Below are 24,262 nucleotides of genomic sequence, written 5' to 3' on the forward strand. Positions count from 1 at the left end.
ATCAACTGATAGGACACCATCTTGGGTGCTCTGGTTTCTATGTGAATTTTGTCAGGAAATGAGGAAACTGTCATTCCAGGTGAAAATGGCAGGGTTGTGATGCTCAAGGTCTGTGCTCCTCACAACACCCACACGTCCCAGGATGGAAATAAATCACACTTCCTAGGATGAAATTTAGATCCAAAGAGGCCGATTAACCTGGACATGGGTGGAAAGTGGGTGGAGGCTGGTACTCAGAGTTGAAAAATAGAGAGCCTGTCTTCTCTGAGACTGGCAGCTAATATGAGGAGAGATGACAAAGACTACCCCCTTGACCCATTTGAAGTCAGGCTCCACTGAGCCCTTTTCTCGACTAGGCCTCATCTGCTGCCATCTTTGACCTGGCTTAGCAAGCGTCCTGCTAAGTCAGTTTAGCAGGAATTCTCCACCCTGTATATCTGATCAAATTTCTGATTTCCTTTCTAAATATCAAAATCCCTGACTTACTTTGGGTTAGAATCCTATTAAGCCAGTTTGGCAAGATTCCTTCCTCCTTGATGGGATATTTCATTTTAGTAATTTTGTATCACTGACCCCCCTAACTAGTGCTATGACTCCCAGCTATTTTAGCTGTATTCAGAGTTGAGATTAGTTTCTTTCCTACCACAATAGCCTTGACCCTTATTGCAATTTCCTTGAATTAAAAAAAAAAAAAACATTTTAACAAATGTCAAAATACTTATTCTTTAACAGTTGAAGCTAAAGCTCTGCAGTCCTGAGGATGGGAAGATGATTCCATGAATGTGTGGAAGGCTGAGCACTAAGGGAAAGGCTTTGGAGAGAGCAGTGGCTAGGCTTTTGGCAGCTGAGACCACTGTCAGCATGGGAGCTTCCTGCAAGGGAAGCAGATAGTCAGGGGCAGCTACATTCTGGAAAGGAAAACAGAACATACAACCCCAGGACAGTCTTCTCTTTGCCCACAACCATCATCTCTGTTACTCATACAGCAAGAAACTTCAGGATTCTTGTACTTCCCTGGGGAGTCAGGCATAGTGTCTTCCCTCAAACGCATTTCTCACATTCACAGCAAGGGAGAGTGAGTCTAAGTGACCAGATTTAATTTGATTCAGAAAAGCAATGTTATACTATACTTCTTACACCAAGTATTATGGAATAACTCTATACCAGCTTTCTGTGAGTGTGTTATCTCTATTATGAGGTTGTGTTAGTCAGTTTCTTTTTTTTTTTTAATTGGTTGTTCAAAACATTACAAAGCTCTTGACATAACCCTAACCCTAACCCTAACCCTAACCCTACCCCAAGTCAGTTTCTTGTTGTGACAAAAATACTGACCAGAACACTTAGAGGAGGAAAAGTTTATTCTGGGCTCACGGTTTCAGAGGTTCAGTCCATGGTCGGCCAACTCCATAGCTCTGGGCCTGAAGTGAGGCAGAGCATCATGGCAGAAAGAGATGGCAGAAGGAAGCTGCTCAGTTCATGGCAACTAGGAAGCAAAGAGATGTGGGAGGGGGGAGGAATCAGAGACAAGATATAATCCAAGGCCATTTCCCCAATATCCTACTTTCTTCAACCAGTTTCCCTCTCCTAGTAGTCTCTTCATCTATCAATGGTATAATCCAGCCAATGGATTAACCCAATGATGAGACCAGAGGCCCTAATCATTGCCTACAACTTCCACCTCGGAACCCTGCAGAACTGGGGACCCTCCAACACGTGAAGTTTTGGAAATATTACAATTTGAAATTAGAACAGAGGTTCTCCAGTTGACATCCAATTTCCTCTCGCAAAAGGAGTACTAAAATTCTTCTTCAGGTGTGGCTCAGAAAAATGACTCTTCCTGGTCCCAGACCATGCTTTTCTCCTTCATTAGATCATTTGCTGATTCTCTTCGGTTAGATAGCCTGTTCTAAATTTCATACCGTTTATGTCTGGATTTGTCCACTAATGCTACTGTCACCCAGGTGTGAACTCATTGATTCTCCAAGTTATCCAGGGTGATTAGAAGTTAAATATCTGTGACCCCGATGTTAACTAGTTAAACTGGCTGAAACTACCTCTACTCCATCTTCAGTGTAGCAAGTGCACAACTGATATGTATCCAACTTCTGAAAGACATAGATACATTCTAAGGCACCTTATGTGCCTGAAGTTTCTTCTGCCTCTCAGGCTTCTGCAAGTTTCATATGGTCTTGGTCCTGCATCATGTAGAACCACACATGAAATACACCCTGTACACTCCCCACACATGCAACAAAATCCATTCAAACACAGAAGTCACGATCCCAGCACACTCTACTGAATAACTAGAGGGAACAGGGAAGGAAAGATCCATCATGGACAGCCCAAGAGAACAGAACTTCCTGCTCTCTAGTCTATTACTGCCTTCAGGAATGTCATATCCAGCTATTTATCTGCTTCTGTCCTTCCCTGCCCTTCTCCAGTTTCTCCATAGGTCAAGCGGTGCATCTGACTCCAATACTAACTCCCAAACTTGTTTAGCCAAACCTATCAAATTTCTCATCAAACATTTAACAAGACCCATACATGTTACAAAGCAATTAGAGACACAAGTAGCCAACTGTGTGTGTGTGTTTGTGTGTGTATGTGGATCCTTCAGTTGATAAGAAGCTCACATCTGTTATATCTCCAGCTCCAAATTCTTCTATCAAATTTTCCCTTTTTTGCTCTGAATTACACCTCTAATTTTTTCTCTTTTGTATCACTCAAATGTCTTCAATCCTCCCCATTACTACATACTTTAAATTATACATGTAACCCACTGCGATGCTAACAACAAAGAGTGGGAGAAAGTGATTATATTGCAGCACAGCTCAACAAACAAAACCAAATCTGAGCCAGCTCACTCTTAACAGCCCTTACATCCTTTTCAAGGCCAATAGAGATGAGCCTAGATGTTGAGGATGTGGATCAATTGCAACTTCCCACATGGCTGCTATTGTGCTCTTGTTTATATCCACCTGGGAACACCGCCTAACACTGTTTACAAAAGCTATGTATGTGCCCTGCAATTTCATTCCTAGGCATACACCTAACAAAAATGCACACATATTTTCACCAAAAAGACATGTAGGAAAATGTTCATAGCAACACTGATTTTAATAGTTAAAAATCAGAAACAACTCAAATAACCATCAAAAGTAGAATAAATGAATGAGATAATTATACAATGTAAGACAACACAGAAATGGGAATAAGTATAACTTAACATGAATACAATATGGATAGGTCAAAGGAACATATTGAGTGAAAGATGGTAGATCCATGTTCTGGCTTCTGTTCATGGAAGGATTTCTTTATGAAAAATTAAAAATAGCCCATACCAATTCATGGTGTTGGGAGTCAGGATATTAATTACTCTTGGGTTAGTGAATTGAATAGGGAATGAGAATGGCTTCTGCAACTCTGGAAATGTGCCACTTCTTGATTGTGTCTGTACACAGATGTGTTCACTTTGTGACTGTTAGGAAAGCTATTCACTTATGGTCTATGTGTGTGTTTATGTGTGTGTGAGTAAAGGGTTAATAGCAGGCCTGTACCCTTTATCTCCAAGACCTAGGTCTACCTGGGGAAACTTTTTTATTTACTATCTCCACCACCAGTCCTTTGGAAATGAACTAAGTTAAGATAAATTTGGAATATCAGGTGCCAAGTCAGATCCCTATTATGTACATTGTGAAACCTGTAATCTGAGGCACAGCACAAAGGGCTGAGAGACCTGTGGACTGTAAGCCTATATGACTGGTAGGCAACCAAGGGAAACTGTTTCCATGAAGGTGAGCCACAGAGCACGGCCTCATCCCCAGCAATCATGCACACTCTAGGCAGGTGAGGAGGGAGCTAGGCATCTGAGTCCATGGAGAGTTGGGAGACTTTCATGGAGACTGAAGGCTGTGCATATTCTGTTTCCTGTCTTGTATCCTTCTCCAAAGCTAAGAAAACTAAGTGCTAGATGAAATGCTGTCATATCTTGTCAGTTTGCTTGCCCGTCTCCACATATTATCTATGAGTTGATGGGACCATGTATTGGACTTCAATAAAAAGTTTACTAAAGAAAGAAATTCCTGTGACTATTCTTGCCCCAAAATACTTTTCACTGATCATATCTTCTGCTTGGCCTCCAAATCCCTTCCATTTTTTTCTAAACCTCCTTTCTGCCATTTGACCTTGTGCCTGAGAGGCAAGCACTCTACCAACTGAGCTATATCCCCAGCCCCTATTGTCTCTTTTTTTAGGACTGTACAACCAGTCCCTGAAACACTTGTTCATTTCTCATGCAGAGCTGTTTAAATATTGTACTGTCTCAACTACCCACAGAGACCTTGTGTCAATAGCAAACATTAAAACTAGTTGCAAAACATAGCCCATACCCAGGAGAAGTTGTGTGGTAACCTCTTTTTTTTTTTATTGGTTGTTCAAAACATTACAAAGCTCATGACATATCATCTTTCATACATTTGATTCAAGTGGGTTATGAACCCCCATTTTTGCCCCAAATACAAGTTGCAGAATCACATCGGTTACACATCCACATTTTTACATAATAGTGTGGTAACCTCTTTAAAATTTTTTTTTTATTTCTTCAGCTAAACAAGGAATGGAACATCTGTATTTGAACATCTGTAAATGAACATTTGTATTCACACTTTATCTGGAGTCTTATTTATTGAGAAATAGCTCTAGTTATTCTTGTTTCTAATTTAGTATCTTAAACTTTCCTGAAGTGTTAAAACAAAGGTGTAAAGATTGCCTCCAACTGCCAATATGTACTCTGGGAAGTGCAGTTGCAGTCACATGACCCCTTAGAATGACTTATCTCTGGGTGTCACTCTTTGCTCTGTACTTTGTACCTCTTTAGTGATGGCAGATGCCCTATAGTCAGTGCTAGCTTCTCACTGTTTCTGGGGCTTTGTTACTTTGTTCTTGTTGGTTTTCTTTTTTAAGGGAATGAGGACTTTAAAGCTTAATAAAAATAGAAAAAAAACCACCTTATTTCATATACAGATAACACATTAGTTTTTGTATTGTGCACATTTGCTGTTAAAATAGTCACCTACCCTCTTGAGATAGACTTTGTTTTATTTGAATTAAGGTCTCAATAGTTGGAGTGTTCTGTCTTTCCTCACCATGGCCAGAGTCACAAAAGAAAGGGTGTGATAGTGTCAGAAATATCTCAGTATCTCATGCAAACATTTCTGAAACCACTACTTGATTGATCACATCTTTTTCTTGTACCTTCTTCTTATTTGATGTAATGCAAATTTATCGAGCACACTGATATTCAAAGAATTCTGAGTGGAGAAAATATGATCTAAAAGCCACCAGCAACTTAGACTCTAATGAGAATCATAAACCATGTTACTCCAGAATATCATGTAGGGTGGGACGGTATACAATTAACACACATATATTGTTAGCCTTATGGTAATTACACTTGTGCTTTCTTCTTATAGGACTTCTGCAGCACTTAGAATGATTAAAACCAATTTCCAACCATTTCTACAAACAGTGCAAAAGAAAGTAAGATTTAATCATGATTGCTTGTTATTTCATTTTGAATTCAAAGTCTTAGACATCAGAAATAATGAGTCAATGTCACATTTGGTAATCTTATTTTGTATCTCCTGCCTTGGAAAGAATAAGTCATCTTATAGAAAAGTATAGGAGGCATTTACTATGACAAAATAAGGTTTCTTAATTTGTCCAGTCTCACTTGTACACAGTGTGAAATCTCAGAACTGAAATCAGTTCTGAATTCCCCTAACAATGGTCATCACTGGAAATGGAAATATCATCAAGATCTGTTCAAAGGGGAACTTTGGTTAAGTCCTATAATAATGTTTAAAACTGGAATACAAGCAACCATGTGTAAAATAATCACATATGTACAAAAGGTTGTTAAATAACATATGGTAAGATTTACTAAAGACATTTCAGAATTCTCACTTTCATGTAGTTCCTAAAGGTATGATTTCTATAAAGATCTGTACAGTTACAAAGCACAAAATTCTGCTACAGAGGCTCCTTTACTCCATGACCTGGCAGAATCCACTTTCACCTTCTATGCATGGAACACTGAAGTACAAAAGCCACTCTTCTTTAGGAAAGAAATTTCCTTAGCCTTGGGAAGATTCAGGTTTTCCTGTACCCTCGAGGGTTCTCAGCTATCGCCATGAAGAGCAGTCACTAGGAGATTTGTTATGGAACCTGTTTTAGTCAGCTGTTTATCTGTGGTGACCAAAAGACCCAATAAAAACAATTTTAGAGGAGGAAAAGTTTATTTTAGGGTTCACGGTTTCAGAGGTCTCAGTCCATAGACAACTGGCTCCATTCCTTGGGGCTTGAGGTGAGGCCAAATATCATGGTAGAAGAGTGTGGTAGAGTACAGATGCTCAGGACATGGCCATAGGAAACAGAGAGAGTCCCCTCACCACAGACAAAATAAATACTCCAAAGTCATGTCCCCAATGACCTACGTCCTCCAGACATATCCTACCTTCTTACAGTTATCACCCAGTTAATCGCTATCAGAGGATTAAAGCACCAATTAGATTAAGGTTCTCATAACCATTCATTTCACCTCTAATCTTTCTTGCATTATCTCACACATGAGCTTTGGGGGGACTCTAATATCTAAACCATAACAGAGTCTTTTTTCCATCTTCACATATGGATGTGAAAGATAAGACAGGAGTGTAGAAATCCCTCTCACACATGCAGAAAAACTATTGTCAGAATGTTCTCAAACTTAAAACAATTTGAAAAGCCTGTGATCTCTGCCCTATTTCCAAGAATCAGCAGCTCTAAAGGAAGATATTCCCTTTAGTGGCATCCCACTCATGATTAGCTCTTGTGACAATTTCGCAAGATGATCCTCTGGGTTGGCATTCCATTTCAGGTCACCAGGTTTCTGCAATTTCTGTGAGCACTTGTAGCAACTCAGTAAATGCTGGGCGGCCTTTAGGGGTCTGGAAAAGGGAAATGAAGAAGTCAGCTCAACTAATAACACTCAGACACCAGCTGTGGATCTTGTTGGCAGAGAACAGGATCCAGCCTGATTCTCCACAAAAAAGAAGAGAAAGACATCTTGGCTGATACACTATGGCATGATTTGCATTTGAACAAGGCAAGAGTGTAAAATGTAAGAGTAAAGATTACTGCAAAAATAAAATGGCTGGAACCGACTAGCTGGGCATGGTGGTGCATGCCTACAATCCCAGACTCTGGGGTGGGATGGGGTTTAAGGCAGGAAGATCACAAGTTCAAGGTCAGTCTTAGCAACTTAGTGAGGGCCTAAGCAACTTAGTAAGACCCTCCATCTTAAAATAAAAAATTAAAAAGGTCTGGGAATGTAACCAGTACCCAAATAAACAAAAAACTATAAACACTAGTCACATGTGGTTATTTAAATTTAAATTAAGTAAAATTAAATAAAAGTTCAAGTTCACTTCTTCAGTCACACTAATCAAGTCCTCAATAGCCAGAGGCAGCTACAATATTGACAGCGCAGATACAGAACATTTCCACCATTACAGAAATATCTATCGGACATCAGCACCACCCTGGAGCCCTATTTGGATGATCTGACACATATAAGGGCAAAGAAGGATTTCACTCAGACAGCAAAAGGCTTGTTTCCATGAGTGACTTTGTGGATCCTGGGGCACAGGCTGTTCTGTCTTTAGGCCCAGTCAACAAAATCCCTGGTCATGGAGCCAGGAATCAGAACATTTTTTTCTATTTCACTGATGGATGTGATTTGGCTCTGGATTTGTGAGGAAGAAGAAATGGCGCTGTTGTTTTCAGCATCCTTGAAATCTATAGGTAATGGAGTTATTCACAATATTTGCATTCTCACGCAGATCACTGTCAGCAGGGTGGGAGAAGACACCATACTTAGTGGCTCATAAACAGAGGGTTCCAACAAAAAGGACAGAGCAGATGATAAGAGCACACATTAGAGTCCTCTCTGAGACTCCAAAAATAAATTGTGGAGTCTCTTGAAGAGGCTGAAGTTCTGCAGGCAGAGCCTATAAAATGTGTTTATCAATGGTAATGTGATCTCATTTGAGTCTAGGGGTGCCTAAACACTTAGTGCAAAGTAATGGACACAGTCAACTTCTGCTAACAAATAAGCCAACATAATGAAAACACTGTTTTAATCAGTTTTCCAGTGACAGTTTGAGATTGAGGTCATTTGTTGATCTTTCTAGGAGCATCTATTTACCCCTCCCCCTTCTCTGTCTCACATCCAACAGATACGTAACATCTCACTAAGTATTCTATGCACACATACATGTATATTGTTTCATATACATTTGCTGAAGTTATGATGAATTTATCCCCTAATAAGTCCATCATAAGTTGAAAATATTATAAATCAAAAATGCATTCAATTCATCTAATCTACAGAACATCATAGATTAGTAACACTGTCCAACCTAGAGTATTGGTTGTTTACTGTGATCATATGGCTGCCTGGGAGCTGTGGCTTACCAACTCTGCCCACTGTCCTTCAAGAGAATCATACCTCATTTTTCTATCCCAGGAAAAAAAATCAAAATTAAAAATATGGTTTCTATTGAGTGTATGCCAATTTGTACTATTGTAAAGGTGAACTTTTGTAAGTCAAACCATTATAACTATCATGTGTATATTCCTGAGCTCTCTATGTTGTTATTGCAAGATGTTCTTAAGACAGCTGTTTGCTCCCAACAACTTACTTAATATTTTTCTATATCTTTCAAGATTCCCTGTGGACCAATTAATCATGTGTAACATATTTTAATGCATTGGGAATTTTCATAATTCCTGAAATGGGAACGAGCACATTGCTCTTGAAATACTGGCTTTTCCAGTGTCTGTGGTTTAGGAATGGAGTGATATTTTTTTTTTCTTTCAGGCAGGAGGAAACTCCTCATGGGGCTGTGATTTTTTCTAGCCTGAGACCATCAGCGGCAAAGAGAATAGAGCTCTCAAAGCCGCAGGGGAGTCTGATGAGAGCAGAGGGGTGTGTTGAGTCAGTGCCCAGAAAAGGCAGAACTGGGACAGAAACCCCTCTACTATATTTTTTAAACTTGGCATTTCAACAAAAGAAGAAACGGGGCTCCTGAGAGATGATTTCTAAGTGGTGATTGCTGGCACACACTCTGCTTTCATTTCTAGTTTGCTTTTCTCTCTCCAGCAGGAGTCTTAAGTGCCGTAGAGAGACGAAACCCATTCCTTCCAACCTTGAAAAGCAAGGGAAAATCAAAGTGGAGTGAAGGAAATAAAACACCAGCCTTCTTTTTCAATGTGGAAGTTTAGCAAACCGTGGTTCTACCCTTGGGTTCACCGACCAGTTCTTAAAAGGTCATATCTCATCATTTTGGCTTCAGTAACACCAACAGTTTCTGCAAAAACTCATCTTAGAAAGGTAAGATTTGGCAGATATACTGAGCTCCTCAGCAGAGAGGCCACTGTGAAAAACACAATGCACACATGACTGTACAGTGGGAGTTTCAAATAGAATGAGGATTTTGTCCCTCAGGGTCATCAAGAAGACAAGCAGCTTTTACTGCCATGAGTCTTGGGTAACGTTGGTGAGAACAGGTTTGCTTTCATGTGCTGGGGCTGCCAACCAGGAAAGGCAGGACACTCACCTCATGCCAGCAGCTGTACATAACTTCATATATGGACATGGGTGCCAGGTGAGGGCGATACAGCCGGAAACCGTTAGAAATGGCTTCCACAACTTGGAGATTTGACTTATTTTCAAAAGGCATTTTTCCTTCTGTGAAAACTTCCCACATTAAAACTCCTGTGAATAAAATGCACAAAAACAAGAGGTTGGTGGGAAATTGTTACCTAGAACTGCAAGAACAGTTGACTTCAAATTACTGTTTAATTTAATTTAATTTTATTATTTTTCTTCTTCAGCCTTTGAGTTATAATCATCCAAAATGAGACTCTTCTATCTAGGAATCAGGCCATGCACACCTGAGTTTTTGAAGAGTACTGTAACTCAAACACAACCCCAGAGAAGGCAAAATCTTTCCTTTTCCATTTGTCTTGATGACCTCCATATTGGAAGAAAATGCTGGCGGCAATTTCATTTCCAAGTACCGCTCACATCCCCACGCCCTGAAATCAATGAGCCTTTCTGCTACTCCATAGAAAATGACAGAATTGTGTGAACCTCTGCTGCCTGCTAAGACTAAGTTTTTCAGCGGTGGATGGCACAGGTTCCTCTTTTACTGAAATACCACACTGCTGGGCAGGGACCTAGACTGTCTAGTGGGAACTCTGTACATAAGGCAGTGTTTAATAATCACTGATTGACTTTTGATTGACTAGTGAAACTCCTTTAAGAACTCCCAATTTGAGTTCTTTTAACTATAAACCTGTTTTACAAATATTTATTTGGTATCGGATAGAAACCAGGCCTATTCTAGGGCCGGATGATTCTATAAGAATGAAACTAGTTCACCTCCTTAAGAAGTTCACTGTCCAGGGAGGAAGAGAGAAAAGTGGTCAGGTAATATTTAGGCGGTTCTCATTGTTCTGTAGCCACTTGAGGAAAGAGATGAAGCCTTCGTATCACTATTCAGAGGTCTCATAACTCACCTATGCTCCCCAGTGAAGCATAAAACATTACCTACAGCACCATAAGGCAATGGAGAGGTAATGAGAGCAACAATACAAGCATAACCTTACTATGGACAATAAAATTCATACCCTTCTTAGGGCCCAAACCCAAAAGTTATCCAGGAAGTTCTGAATGAAAGAAAATAGATAGGGTTCTGCATATTTATTGCCATGTGTTGAGAATCAAGCCAAAGAACAGACTACATTAGACATGGTTCCATGGTTTCTCTTCCTCAGTGAAGAATATCACCCAGTATAAATGAACAAACAGATCCTAAAGACACCTATGTCTAAACCTACAAAATGTAAAGGTAATGAAGTAAATGAGATGGAACCACTTTTTTTTTTTCTAATTCAGGTTTTAAGTTCAGGTTGTCAACTGAGCAATTGACAAACAGGCTGCTTAGTAGTTAAGGAATAAAGTTTATTAAACACACATAAATTCAGTGATGACTTAAGATCATTTTTCCTTAAAATCTTTGTAAGATAGAAAAGTTGGTTGGGTTTGTTTGTTACATCAGTAGAGTCTTTGCTAGGGTTTTAAAACAAGTGCTCACCAAGGAAGAAAAAGTTCCAAAAAGACAGACTAATGTAAAAGGTGTTTGATGCCAGTTGCCAAAGATGGTCTGGATGTGGTTAGAGCACAACAGGAAGCACAGCTACAAAAATACTTTTTTTTTTTTTTTTTTTTTGGTACTAGGGATTGAACCCAGGGGCGCTTAACCACTGAGCCACATCCCCAACCCTTTTTACATTTTATTTAGTGACAGAGTCTCACTAAGTTGTTTAGGCCCTTGCTAAGTTACTGAGGTTGACTTTGAACTCTGGATTCTCCTGCTTCAGCCTCCTGAGCCACTGGGATTACAGGCATGCGCCACTGAGCATGGCATGAGAAGACTGTTTTTTAAAGGTTGCCTTTTATTAAGAAATAAAGATAAAAAGATTACCCATTTAAATAAAATAAGCAGCACCAAAGGAGCATTGAATTCACTCACCAAATGACCAGACGTCAGATTTACTGCTGTATTTGTTGAAATGAAAAACTTCAGGCGGGGACCACTTGATTGGGAACTTGGCTCCAGAAGAACTGATATATTCATCATCCAAAACATACCTACAGTCACCAGATTCAAAACACACTGTGTTAATTACCTCCACGATCTATTAACTTAAAATCCCTGATTTGCCAAAAGACATATTTTACCCCAGAAAGGTTCAATGTACATTCTCTTCTCATTAGCAGAGTGTGAAATTATCCTTCAGAGGATTTTCTCCCCAAACCAAATCTCATTGTGTTTATTTTCATTGGATCTTAGAAACCATAACAATTCCTCAGTTCAAAATAGTGGCCTACTCTATATGTTTATTTTGATTCATTCTTAACTATATAAAGAGGCATTCCAAATGTTCTAACAGCCAAAATTATTAAAAAAGAAATAAAAGACCAGCCTTCTTAGACTGAAAAAGAATGAATTCTAAATTGAATGCTATATTTTCTTTCATGTACACATTTTTGTGGGGCATAGAGAAGGGGAAGGGAGAATAAAAGCATATGAGCAGAATACACTTTGATGTGAAAATCTCTAATATAACGGCATGATAAAAAGAACTAGGAATTGGAGAAGATAATGATAAATGAAGTTAGCCAATTCCAAAAAAAAAAAAAAAAAACAAATGACGAATGTTTTCTCTGGTATAAGGTGACTGACTATAGTGGGGCAGGGAGAGGGAGCATGGGAGAAGTAGACAAACTCTAAATAATTGTCCTTTCCTTAAAAAGATATGAAACTCTCTCTCTTTCTCTCTCTCTTTTTTTTTTTTTTTTTTGAGAATTGTACACAGAAATGTCAAAGTATGGGAATCTGGAGAGAAGATACAACAACTAATGTGTGCTTATTGCCCCTTGAATACACAATATAATTTTAAATTGTTTATTATTATTATAAATTATAATTATAATTTTTAAATTATGTATTAATGCTGCCCCTACACTCCCACTTTTCCCCCATGTACTCCATCTCACACCACCTTTAAGATCTCCCATATTGAGTCAGAGGTCATTCTGCTTAGATAAAGAATGAATAAGAGGAAACAAAGGAGCAAACGCCATTTGGATTATTAATAAGACATTTGGGGAAATGGATCATGAATTCTCACCAACACCACCACCACCATTCATCCATTTACCTAGAAAAAGATTCCCTGGGCTAAGAGGAAGGAAGAACTGAAGGGAAAGAAAAGGAGTACCAGGCATTGGTGATATCTTCTACGCTATAAGGGTGGCCCAGGTCACATAGCAGGAAAAGATGCTCCCACTCCTATATTGGGTCAATGAGACTCAAGATCAAAACAGAACCTTTCCCAAATGATGGCCCAGGAAAGGCAAAAATTCCAGAGAATAAATGTCTGTGGATGTGCCTAGGTATGTGAGATCTATGGAATTTTCTAGTCATAGAGAATGCCAGTTCTGAAGGAATTTGCAGACAGAAATTCAGAATGAGTGAGAAGTCACCTGTGTGTGGCTGGCTGAAGCAGGAGGATGGTGGTTACAAAAATGTCATTGTGCATGGATAACAGCAGGACCAGAGAAGTCACCTCCCTTCCAGAACCCAGCCCCATGACACATCCAGAAGTGGGACACTGATGTTGAAGAAAGTCAGAGAGAAACTCTGGATTTATTGATGTTAAGTTTCTAGCGCCCCAAAGAAAAGGGGACTCAAAATGTAAATTACATTGAATTGAAAAATACATGGCTAAATCTCTCACACTCTTGAGTTGTAGACTTGAAGCCAGCGACTCCACTCCATAATACATGTGTTTGGGATGGTGACCTAGAAAGTCGGGGCTGAACAAATACATCTTTGCCTTTTTCCTTCCAAAAATCTACACTTATCAGGAAAGTATTTTTCTTAATCTTACACAGATGAGTGGACTGAGAAATTCTTTTTGATTTAAGATCTACCATAGTTTTGTTAATGATGACCTGAAAGATAAGAATAGCCCACAGTAAGTAAATGCCTATCTCACAGTTAAAACTGGCACATGTCCTGAAATCCAAAGTGGGTCAGCGGGCCACACAACCACACCAACACTTCCCCCAGATGAAAAGAGCAGAGGAGAACAACTTTAATTTCTCCATAGATAAATGTAAGATTCCTTATAATGAGTGAAAAATATAGATACAGATATAAATATAGCTGATTTAAATTATATCTAGATTTATCACTTACCTGGTCATTCCAAAGTCCGAAATCTTTACTATACATGTAGAACTGACCAAACAATTCCTTGCTGCCTATAAAAAGAAAAAAATAATCCAATTTAATTTGACTATAAGTTTTTCCTTCAAGAGTTTCTGAGCTGGGGGTGTTGCACAGGATGCTGGGTCATTCCCAGCACTGACAAAAGCATCTGTTCTCCTTTTCCTTAGTTTTCACACACCCCTTGGTGTGGCCAGCCATGCTATTGTTATGATGATACCTACCAACGTTACATATGATTTAATAGCCTGCCCTTATAGGATGAATTTTAGTGATTCTTTAATGTAGTAACAAATTGAAATGTCAACACTTTTTAAAATGTTTAATCTTTCTCATGAAATATACTGCATAAATATGAGGATTAATTTAATCTAACAATGATAAACAATGAGTCTTTGCCTAAACGTAGTATGTTTGTTACTTATCAAGTAAAAGAAGAAACCCAATATCCATGATAGATAAGAAAAGTCATTTCATATCTTTAGGATCTCTACTAGGTGGTAAAAATTAAGAAATTATAGTTTAAAAACTGAAATTTCACTGAAGATAACTATTTTGTAGTGATAATTTCATATAAAATTACTGCAGTGAACTAAATATGGTACAATATAAAATCAACATAAAATAGTTTATGCCCAAACGATCCATCTTTACCAACTTAATCAAGAAAATCATTAATTTGGTTGTTTTGCATCATAAAGTTGAACTGCTTGATAGAATTTTTTTTCTTTTCAGCCAATTTGTGGTTCAATGGGTCCAGCAACAAAAGCAAAAAACTTAGCCAGGTGCAGTGGTGCACACCTGTAATCCCAGTGACTCCAGAGGCTGAGGCAAGGGGAGCACAAGTTGGAGGGCAACCTGTGTAGGGATTCTGATCATGGAAATGTACAGGGAAGCATTGCCCCGGTAAGAAAACTCCCAGGGGGTTGGGGGTGCGGGCAGTAATAGGCACCCTTAGAATGCCCTGTAATCTCTCTTAGGATCTAATAATATAGCTAATAAATGTGCAATGTCTAGCTGGTATGGCAATGCTCTGAGATGCCTCTGTGTTAGAGCTTCATTAAGCCTCGCCCTTGATTGCAGGCACATAGCTCCTGGGAATAGAAGAACTTGTTTGTTATATAACTACAATGTTTCATCAAGCTCCTGTGCTTCTGGAGCTGCCTGCCTAACAGTAACTTCAGACAATGGACTTTCTTGAGAACTACACAAAGCTCCTAACATTGCATATTGTAACTGCGAAATGTACCTGCAGAATAAGCAACCTTACCGATACTCTAAATAATAATGTGGTTATGGTACTAATGACCTAATGTAACCTAGTGGTATAAATAAATGTGGCCACTTAAACAAAGAGCCCTGCCTCTGCACCTTGTCTCTCTGTCTCCTCTTTATTATTATTCCTTACAAGCCTGGGCAACCTAGAGAAACCCTGTCTCAAAATTAAAAAAAATAAAATAAAATAACAAGGGCTGGCACCTGTAGGCACAACCTGTAGTATGAAAAAAAAAAAGAAAAGAAAAGAAAAAGGCAAGAAAGTTGAAATGGTAAACTGGAAGGAGCCAGCAAGGATAACGCCGGCAGGTACCAACAGTGATCTCAAAGCCAAACCACAAGAACGTCCTTGACAGAACAGACTGGTTATTAGCTGATAAGTTTTATGGAGCATGTAGGTAGATAAAATAGAGTGTAAAGAAAACAATCAAGGGAGATACCAGGCATAGAAGAACCTGTGGGAAACTACCTGGAGCAAACAGAACAATGAGGATGGTCGCACAACTGAGTTTTGAATTATAACCCAGGAAAGACAAACCTATAGAGACCAGAAAAGTGAGCTAGGTGCAACAGATACCACATCCATCCATTCAAAAATTTGCTCAATAGCTCCTATGTGCTGGATACTGGGAGATGTGCCATGAGGGATGAAGAACAGGGATCTGTCCCTGTAATAGCCCCAATTACATTGCAGAACTCTCAGATGAGCCAGGCACTGTTTGACGAGCTTGCACATAGTCATTCATGGACTCCTCCCACCAAACCCATACAAGGGAGTTACTATAGTTAATACTGTTTTACTGGTTAACAGGCTGGCACAGGGTCATACAGCTAGTAAACAATGTAAAAAATTAACTATTATATGAAGCAGTAAAAAATAAACGTCATGAGAGTTCTGAGTCATGGGTGGGATAAGCTTACTTCCCAAGGTGTACCAGAGCCAAGGTAACTAGGCCTCCTTTCTCTCCCCTATATAACGCAGACAAGTGACAGAAACAGAAATATGGTCACTCTTGGTCAGATGTGATGGAAGAACAGGATTAGTTCTAGGTGACAGTGTCAGAGGTTTCTTATAGAACCTTCAAATACTCATTTAAGTTAATTTTTATATTCAGAAATGAGACATGGAAGGATGTAGAAGGAATAGAATGAATATCTTGAGTAAATGTGGAATGAACAGAACACGTTATTGCAGGGGAGGTAGCGAAAAAGGGAAGCAGTACTGTTAACATTTGGTTTGGGACAAGATAGTAATTTTTTTAAAAATCGGAATGCTCTAAGCATTTCTAGTCTCCTTCCCTCAGTAATGCCAATAACTAGCTGTCTTGCAGTACTGTCAGAACCAAAACAGCTGCACACTGTGGCAACTGCACCCCGGGGAGAGAACCACTGGAATTTGCTCTTCGCTGTTGTCTCAAGTACCTAGAAGAGTGCTTGGCATAGACTAGGCACTTGGCACATGTTTGATTACGTGTTCAAAGGAAGTAAAGTGGAAGGAAAGTAAACAGAAGGGAGAAAGCAAGAGGATAAACCAAAGTAAATCCATTGTGATTAACTGATGGACTAGGTGGTTAATTAATTCAAGGCACATTTAGAATAAAATACTAGGTTACAACATCCCTGGGCAATAAAAAAAGTAAAACTACATTTCACAACAAATTACATAAAGAGGAAAGGTTTTAAAATGAAGTCAGAGGATATATTCTTCAAAGTATTGGAAGTAATGACCATCTCCTTCCAAACACAGGTACAGTGCGTGAAACAAGAAGGGAATTTGCACCATACTCACTAAATCTCTGTGGATATAGCAGTTCCTCTCCAGGTATTCCATTCCTTCACACACATCCTGGCACACACTCAGGAGCATCTCCTTCCTAAGCTTTCCTTTTCTGTCCCTGAGGTAGTTAAGCAGACAGCCATTTTCCATAAACTCTGTCACAATATAAAGGGGCTTCTGCTGTATACATACCCCATAAAGCTGAACCAGCCTTGAATGGGATAGTTTCCTGTTGAAGAAGAACAGAGCAGTGAGCAGAATCGGTTTTGCAAATCAAAGTGTTTGTTTTACACAAGTGGTAATGTTTGCCATCCATATGTCATTTTCATTGTCAAGATAAACATCAGCCCAACCACAGAGAGAGTATTTTTCTTTCCACTTTACACACTGAGAAAGTAGGGTCAGTGCTTCCAAAGTCATTGTTGCCGTATGTTATATTCTACTTGTTAGCATTCTAGTTTTACCCTTTCCAACTTGTAAGCCTTCTGCTTCCTCATTACTGCTTCTCCAGGCCCAGGCCTCAGAGATCTGCTCCTTGACTCCCAACCTTTCTAATTTTCTCCACTCAGACAAAAACTCCTGGATGGACAGAAGAGAGGAGTGACCAAAACCATCAAGCTGGGCACAGTGGCGTATGCCTGGAATTCCAGCAGCTCGGGAGGCTGAAGCAGGAGGAATTTGAGTTCAAAGCCAGCCTCAGCAATCCTGAGGCACTAAGCAACTCAATAAGACCCTGTCTCTAAATAAAATACAAAATAGGGCTGGGGAGGTGGCTCAGTGGTTGAGTGCCCCTGGGTTCAATCCCTGATACCAATAAATACATACATACATACATACATTCTAAAGAGTAAAGGCATTTTCAATGGCTTTAGAAATTTTTAAATAGAGACTAAGAAAACATTTTCCAACATGAAATCTTGCTTTGTATTTAGTAATTACATACACACATACACACAGGGACCTTGAATGTTGTCTGTTAAAACATACCCAGAAATTCCTAGTCATCTAGACTTCAAAAGTTTATTGTTTCTTCTGTGGAATATAAAATGCAATCTCTAAAGGCATTTTATGCTAACTGATCACCATGGAAAACAACTTTGAATCAATGTTTGTAATTTTACAAGATGTATAATAAGCAATTCTCTGTTAGTCAAAAGTATTTTGAAAATTACCTCTTCTCCTTCAGAACAGTAAAATAAACTCAGTGACTCTGGAAGAATGTTTACCTTAAAACAAAGTACATGATGTGATTACAGACACATTACCATAAAATCAATTTGTGAAAACACTCCAGTTAATGGAGAAAAGGCACTCAGAGACCCTAAACATTATTTTAATCTTGGATATATATATATATACACACACACACATACATACATATACATATCTACATATCTTGTCAGATTTACCTTTCAAGTTCTCAAAGTATACTTTCAGTTAAGGAATGCAGTTTATGTGTGCCAAGCAATGGCAGAAAAGCAAGTCTTGAAATGGAATATTAATTTGCCATAAGAAAGCCACCAACCTAATATCCACAAGGAAACATTTGAGAATTGAAACATTACACTGCATTGGCTTTCAAGACCAATGGCAAAAACCTATCAGAAATAAGGCAAAAACAAATAAAACAAACTCTCATGTATATTCAGTCTAACAAATAAAACAAATATTTCTCATTGGCACAGGAAAAGTACATTCTTGTTTTCTTTAAATTTAGTACTTCTTAATAACTTAGAGAAATATATGAGTCCTTGTAGAGCAAATGTCTTTAATTTATCAAATATTAATAAATACCATTTATTAATATATTTGCTTATTAAATATTATTTATTCTATATTTATTTAAATTTTTCAAACCCATTGTAGATTTCTCCATTGTCCTTTTCTATTTATTCCCTTTCCTGTTGAATCAAGTTTCATGGTTTTAAATATCATCTCTGGTGATCACTCTCAAATTAATTCCCTCCACCTTGACCTTCCTCCTGAACTCCAGACTCATGTATTCACCTGACCACTTGGTCACCATTGGCTGTCTGATAGGGCTCTCAAATTTAACATTTCCAAAGCAAAATTCTTAATTTTTTCCCGAACCTATGTATGTCAGTAAGTGAAACCCTCTACCTAGCAGTGTACACCAATACTTTGGAATCACTTTTGTTCTCCTGGTTTCCTCCCATTATCTTCCACATTTGGCATAACAGGTCTTGATCACTTTTTCTCAAACATGTATCTTGAAACAACTCTCTTCTTTCATCTTCACCTTCATTCCACCCACCATCATCTTCCACCTTGACCCCTGCAATAGCCTTCAACCTACTCTCCCACCCCTGATTCCTATCAATCATTCTCCACAAAACAACCAGTGTGACCTACATAGAATATAAACCAGATGAAATGCTTCCAATCTTCCTTGACCATCCAATCCAACTGAGCTCCCCAACCTGCCCCTAATATCTTTGTCATATCATCTCGTTGGGAGTCTTTATCCTTACTTCTCTTCAAAGCTATACTGCTCCTTTGTTTGTTGGTCTGCTATCTGTTTTCCTCCCCATTTCCCACTAGTGCATGGGCATAAATGAACTCTTCAAGAGTAGGAAATTGACCTGTGCTACTTATCAACCTATTTCTAGAACTTAGTACTTACAAAATCAGCAACAGACATTTATTGAGTGAATGGATGCAAGAAAACTGAATGATGGCCCTGATGCTATATATTTTTTTTAACAAAGCTGTAAGGGATACAATGAAATCTTTGTGAAATAAAATATTTCTAATTCAAAAGATTGCTGTGGATATCATAGCAAGAGTTTGCAATGTGATCTGCATTTATGCATGGTTTAGCACAAACTCAGGCAATTAGAGCCAGGCTCTGTCTTTCCCAGAAGGCTGCCCTTGGGGTATTCTGTCCTCTTTCTTTCTAAATCCTTACACCAATAGAAGAGCTCCTCAGAACTTACACTTCTGAAAAGTAGATTTTCTTTTATTTTTCCTTTTCCTCTCATTCCTGAATCCTCCTTCTTTTCCTGATCTGCTATACTTCTAAAACTTTCTCTTCATTCACCTTGAAGTTTTTATTTTTTTAGGCAGAAAAGAAGACTCAATACAATTTTATAAAAGATTGGATGGAAAGAATAAAAGCTATAAAGAAATATGTTAGGAGAGATATTAGATGAATCCTCTCCCTTTCTTAGTTTTCCAAATGTCCTGATTTTAAGTGATATTTAAAATGTGTTTCTTATAATAGTATTATGTAAAAGCATTTAATTTTAATAATATCAATTATTTAATGTAAGTAATAGGGTCAAAGAACCCAATTAAAAACTTTATTATTAATTAATTACCCCTGGAGAAAATACTTCAGTAGGGAGAGAGAATAACAAATGGTATTTTCAATTCTTGATTCAATTCTGTTTAGCATTAATATAAAATGTTAAAGCCTGTTTTTCCAAAACTAAAATATTCTACTGTGAAGACATGACACAGACATAATGAATCAAGAGATTCACATCAAAGCTCTTAGAAAATTAGATGTACTTACACATATTTTTCTTTGTTTTAAATGTTACTAGATCACGTATCTCCAAATAGTGCAAGGCTATTGATATGCTACATCTAAAGATACAAACCCACAAGTGAAAACTAAAACAAAGGACCCACTAAAGGCAAAGCAGGGGTTTAATAACTTAAAGGGAATAAAGTACTCCTGATCCAAAAAACATGGGCAGAGCTGTGGATATGCAGCAGACAGAACTCGATGCATGACAACTATTTAAAGATGAATGTATTTGCAATAGGATGCTAGAATGGAGCTTTTCCTGCCTACTTAAATTTAAAAAAAAAAAACACATTCAAATCCAAGAACACATTATGTCCTGCTGGGAGCCATTAGCTGGTAGGATTTCCCCTTCTTCTACTGTTTTCTCTTTGTTTTCCACTATACAAAGTCTAATCTGGGACAAAAAAGATCCATTCTTTATAGGACATATTAGGGCACATACAGGATTGCCTGGAGCCCTTAGTTTAGGCAATGATTTAGCAGATAAAACTACACATGACATACATATTTTCTCTACATTTGAAGAAGCTACAAATTTTCATAAAAGGTTTCATGTTAATGCTAATACTTTACAAAAGCGTTTTAAAATAACTAAGGAACAAGCCAGACATATAATAAAACAATGTCAAAATTGTGTGACATTTTTACCACAAATTGATTGATTGGAGTCAATCCTAGAGGACTGATACCTAACTATATTTGGCAGATGGACGTCACACACTTGCCAGAATTTGGAAAATTAAAATATTTGCATGTTACAGTTGATACTTCTTCTGGATTTTTGATGGGCTCCCTTCATGCCGGAGAAAAAACTAAAGATGTTATAGCTCATTGCTTACAAAATTTTGCCACTGTGGGCGTTCCTAAACAGTTAAAAACCGATAATGGTCCTGGCTATACCTCTACCTCTTTTAAACAATTTTGCTCATCGTTTGGTATTACTCATATAACAGGAATCCCATACAATCCACAGGGACAAGGCATAGTTGAAAGAGCTCATCAAACTATTAAAACGTACTTATTAAAGGAAAAAGAGGGAATTGGAAGGGGGTATATATCCCCCAAAGATAAACTTAAAATAACGCTTTTTACTCTAAACTTTTTAAATTTGGATTCATCAGGACTTAGTGCTGCAGAAAGATACATGTATCCAAAAAATGTACATAAGCCTAAAGTACTTTGGAAAGATATTCTAACAGGACAATGGAAAGGTCCTGACCCAGTGATTGTCTGGAGTCGGGGCTCTGTTTGTGTTTTTCCACAGGGAGAACAGCAGCCGATTTGGATTCCAGAGAGATTAACTAAAACAATTTCTACAGATCGAAAAGAAGATGATTTGACTCAAATCCATAACAGCTGATATCCAGAACTCCAGCTTGGCCATTCTTACATCTGCGACAGTGATTAACCAGGATGCTTTTTTCAATAGCTATTTTATTATTGCATTTTTCCACATCATAAGGTTCTATTTTTATTTTTTGAGCTCATACAAACCTAGGTTAATGTTTTTCTGATCAGTTTTATTTTTTAACTGTGAAGTTTTTAAACATTGCAATGGAGATTTCACCTAGGTAAAGCTACAAGGCCTTTACTATTTTCTTATGTGTTGTACGTTTGTGTGCACATTTGTGTTTTGTGTTGTATGTCTGTCTGTGCGTATGTCCATATTTCTTATATGAGGAGTGCTCATGAAAAAATGGATCCGAATTATTATTATTTTTTTATTCACGTGATTTAAATGGTTTAATTTAAATTAGGTAAACAGCTGTTAAGGATTGTTTTTAAAGTAGGTTAACAGATCTGTTTGTTTACTTTCACCTTTCCTTTTCATTATATTCAATAATTCTTTTCAGGATAATGTCTCTTTAGCATCATTGCCAGAATTCCTATCTTCATCCCAGTGCCGGTGAAGACAAAGATAAAACCAAACTACAGCTTCTATGATAGCTATCACAGTAAACTGTATAAACTGATGCATCAATGAATATAACTCAACAAGTAATGCTCAATCAAAGAGTCAACTTACTTTGGGAGGAAACGGATTTTGGGAGGAAATGGACATATTGATAGATTCCTCCACTTTGAACTGCTTGCAGAACTTGCCTGGACTATGTAACTATCGTTTGGTGCAGCGAATTGTGGTAATGCTGGCATATCTTTGCTGATGGTGTCACCAGTGATGCAATTTTTATTTCCTTGCCAGCGCACCCCATGTTAATTGTGGTAGTGCGGGCATATCTTTGCTGATGGTGGCACCAGTGATGCAATTTTTCCCAAGGAGCCGTCAATTGGCTTGGTGTTGTGGCATTTCTGTATCCTCCTCCCTTCTGCTAGTGATGGTCTAAAATTTGGGGGCCAATGGCTGTATGTTGGACCGGTAGTCAGTGACGGGTATGATCCAATTGCAGTGGTATCAACCTAAGACAGGAGGCTGACGCCTAAAGGTCAGTTTTCCGATGACGGGTAAAAACCATATGTTGAATTGGACAACCTACCAGGCACGGTCCTTAAGCCACATTAACCTCACTCCCCCACTGGCACCAAGGCCAAATTTGGGGGCCAACAGAGGTGAGGCAAAGAACCTCACCCCCCCACTGGTGCATAGACCTATCCACAAGTATGGCTGTATGCTGGACCGGTAGTCAGTGACGGGTACGATTCAATTGCAGTGGTATCAACCTAAGACAGGAGGCTGACGCCTAAAGGTCAGTTTTCCGATGACGGGTAAGAACCATATGTTGAATTGGACAACCTACAAGGCACGGTCCTTAAGCCACATTGCTTGTTGTTTAATTAATCAGAAGGGGGGAGATGCTGGGAGCCATTAGCCAAGTTGGTATGACAATTTCCTTGCCAGCGTACCCCATGTTGCTTAGTGGAAGGACTCGTGGAAATAGGACATTTTGCAGTGACATTGCAGTTAGGTGACCTTGCTCAAGGACCAGGGCGGATCCGGGATTAGGGTGTTCCCGGTTTAGGATAATCGGGTTTAGGGCGTTCCAGGTATAAGATTATTCCTGCTGGGAATAGGGCGTATCCTGCTGCCTGAGTTCCCCTTGAGTTCTCACGGGATTCAGACAGTATTTTTTGGGAGATAGAAGCCCAGTGGAGGTGGATTTTGGCAGAGAACGTGGATTTCCCCAGAACGTGATTGTAGACAGCTGGTGTGAGTTCGGGAATAAAGAGTTGCTGTTTGAATCTACAAGCTGTGTGGTGGCTCGTGATTTTGTGCCCAGCCAGACTGCGGCAATGTCCATCTGAACTGACTTAGAAGTCGTTGGCCTCATTCCTGCTTCTATAAACTGCCAGAAGCTGTTTCTATTCTTACACTACATACATCTTCCATCACCTTCAAAATATTATCCTCAGGAGATCAATGGAGTAGATGAAGGGGATTAAAGGGGAGGGAGGAGGGACAGGAAAAGGGAGGAACTGTGGAATGAAATTGACCAAAATATGCTATGTACATATATGAACATACTAGTGAATTTCACCTTTATGTATATCTATAAAGCACCAATTAAAATAAATAAATTAAAAAGAAAAAGCAGTTTTTCGTTGGTTCTTTTTAGTTATTTTTGTTATAATTATACAAGTTTGGAATATATCATATCCTAATTAGGACTCCATTCCTGTGGATGTACACAATGGTGGGATTTGTTGTGATGCATTCATATAGGTATGGGAAAATTATGTCAGATTCATTCCACTATCTTTCCTTTTCTTGCCCACTCCCTTCCCTTCATTCCC

The 24,262-nt window shown here is 38.6% G+C and overlaps 1 protein-coding gene across 3 annotated transcripts in view; it reads right to left on the reverse strand.

The window, feature by feature from the left end:
- Window positions 1-4,398: 4,398 nt before the first annotated feature.
- Txk (TXK tyrosine kinase) overlaps window positions 4,399-24,262 on the reverse strand; it is a 59,353-nt gene continuing 39,489 nt past the window's right edge. For 2 of the 3 annotated variants that reach the window (XM_027938432.3, XM_027938423.3), the window contains 5 exons: window positions 16,969-17,185; window positions 13,875-13,939; window positions 11,640-11,758; window positions 9,660-9,817; window positions 4,399-6,986 (listed from right to left, as the gene is read on the reverse strand). In XM_027938432.3, the coding sequence (XP_027794233.2) occupies window positions 6,918-6,986; window positions 9,660-9,817; window positions 11,640-11,758; window positions 13,875-13,939; window positions 16,969-17,185 (628 nt within the window). In that variant the 3' untranslated portion in view covers window positions 4,399-6,917. The remainder of the gene's footprint in view (window positions 6,987-9,659; window positions 9,818-11,639; window positions 11,759-13,874; window positions 13,940-16,968; window positions 17,186-24,262) is intronic. The other variant, XM_027938435.3, reaches the window with a different exon arrangement.

The sequence above is a fragment of the Marmota flaviventris genome, chromosome 7 (genome assembly GCF_047511675.1).
Source record: "Marmota flaviventris isolate mMarFla1 chromosome 7, mMarFla1.hap1, whole genome shotgun sequence".
Lineage (NCBI taxonomy): Eukaryota > Metazoa > Chordata > Mammalia > Rodentia > Sciuridae > Marmota > Marmota flaviventris.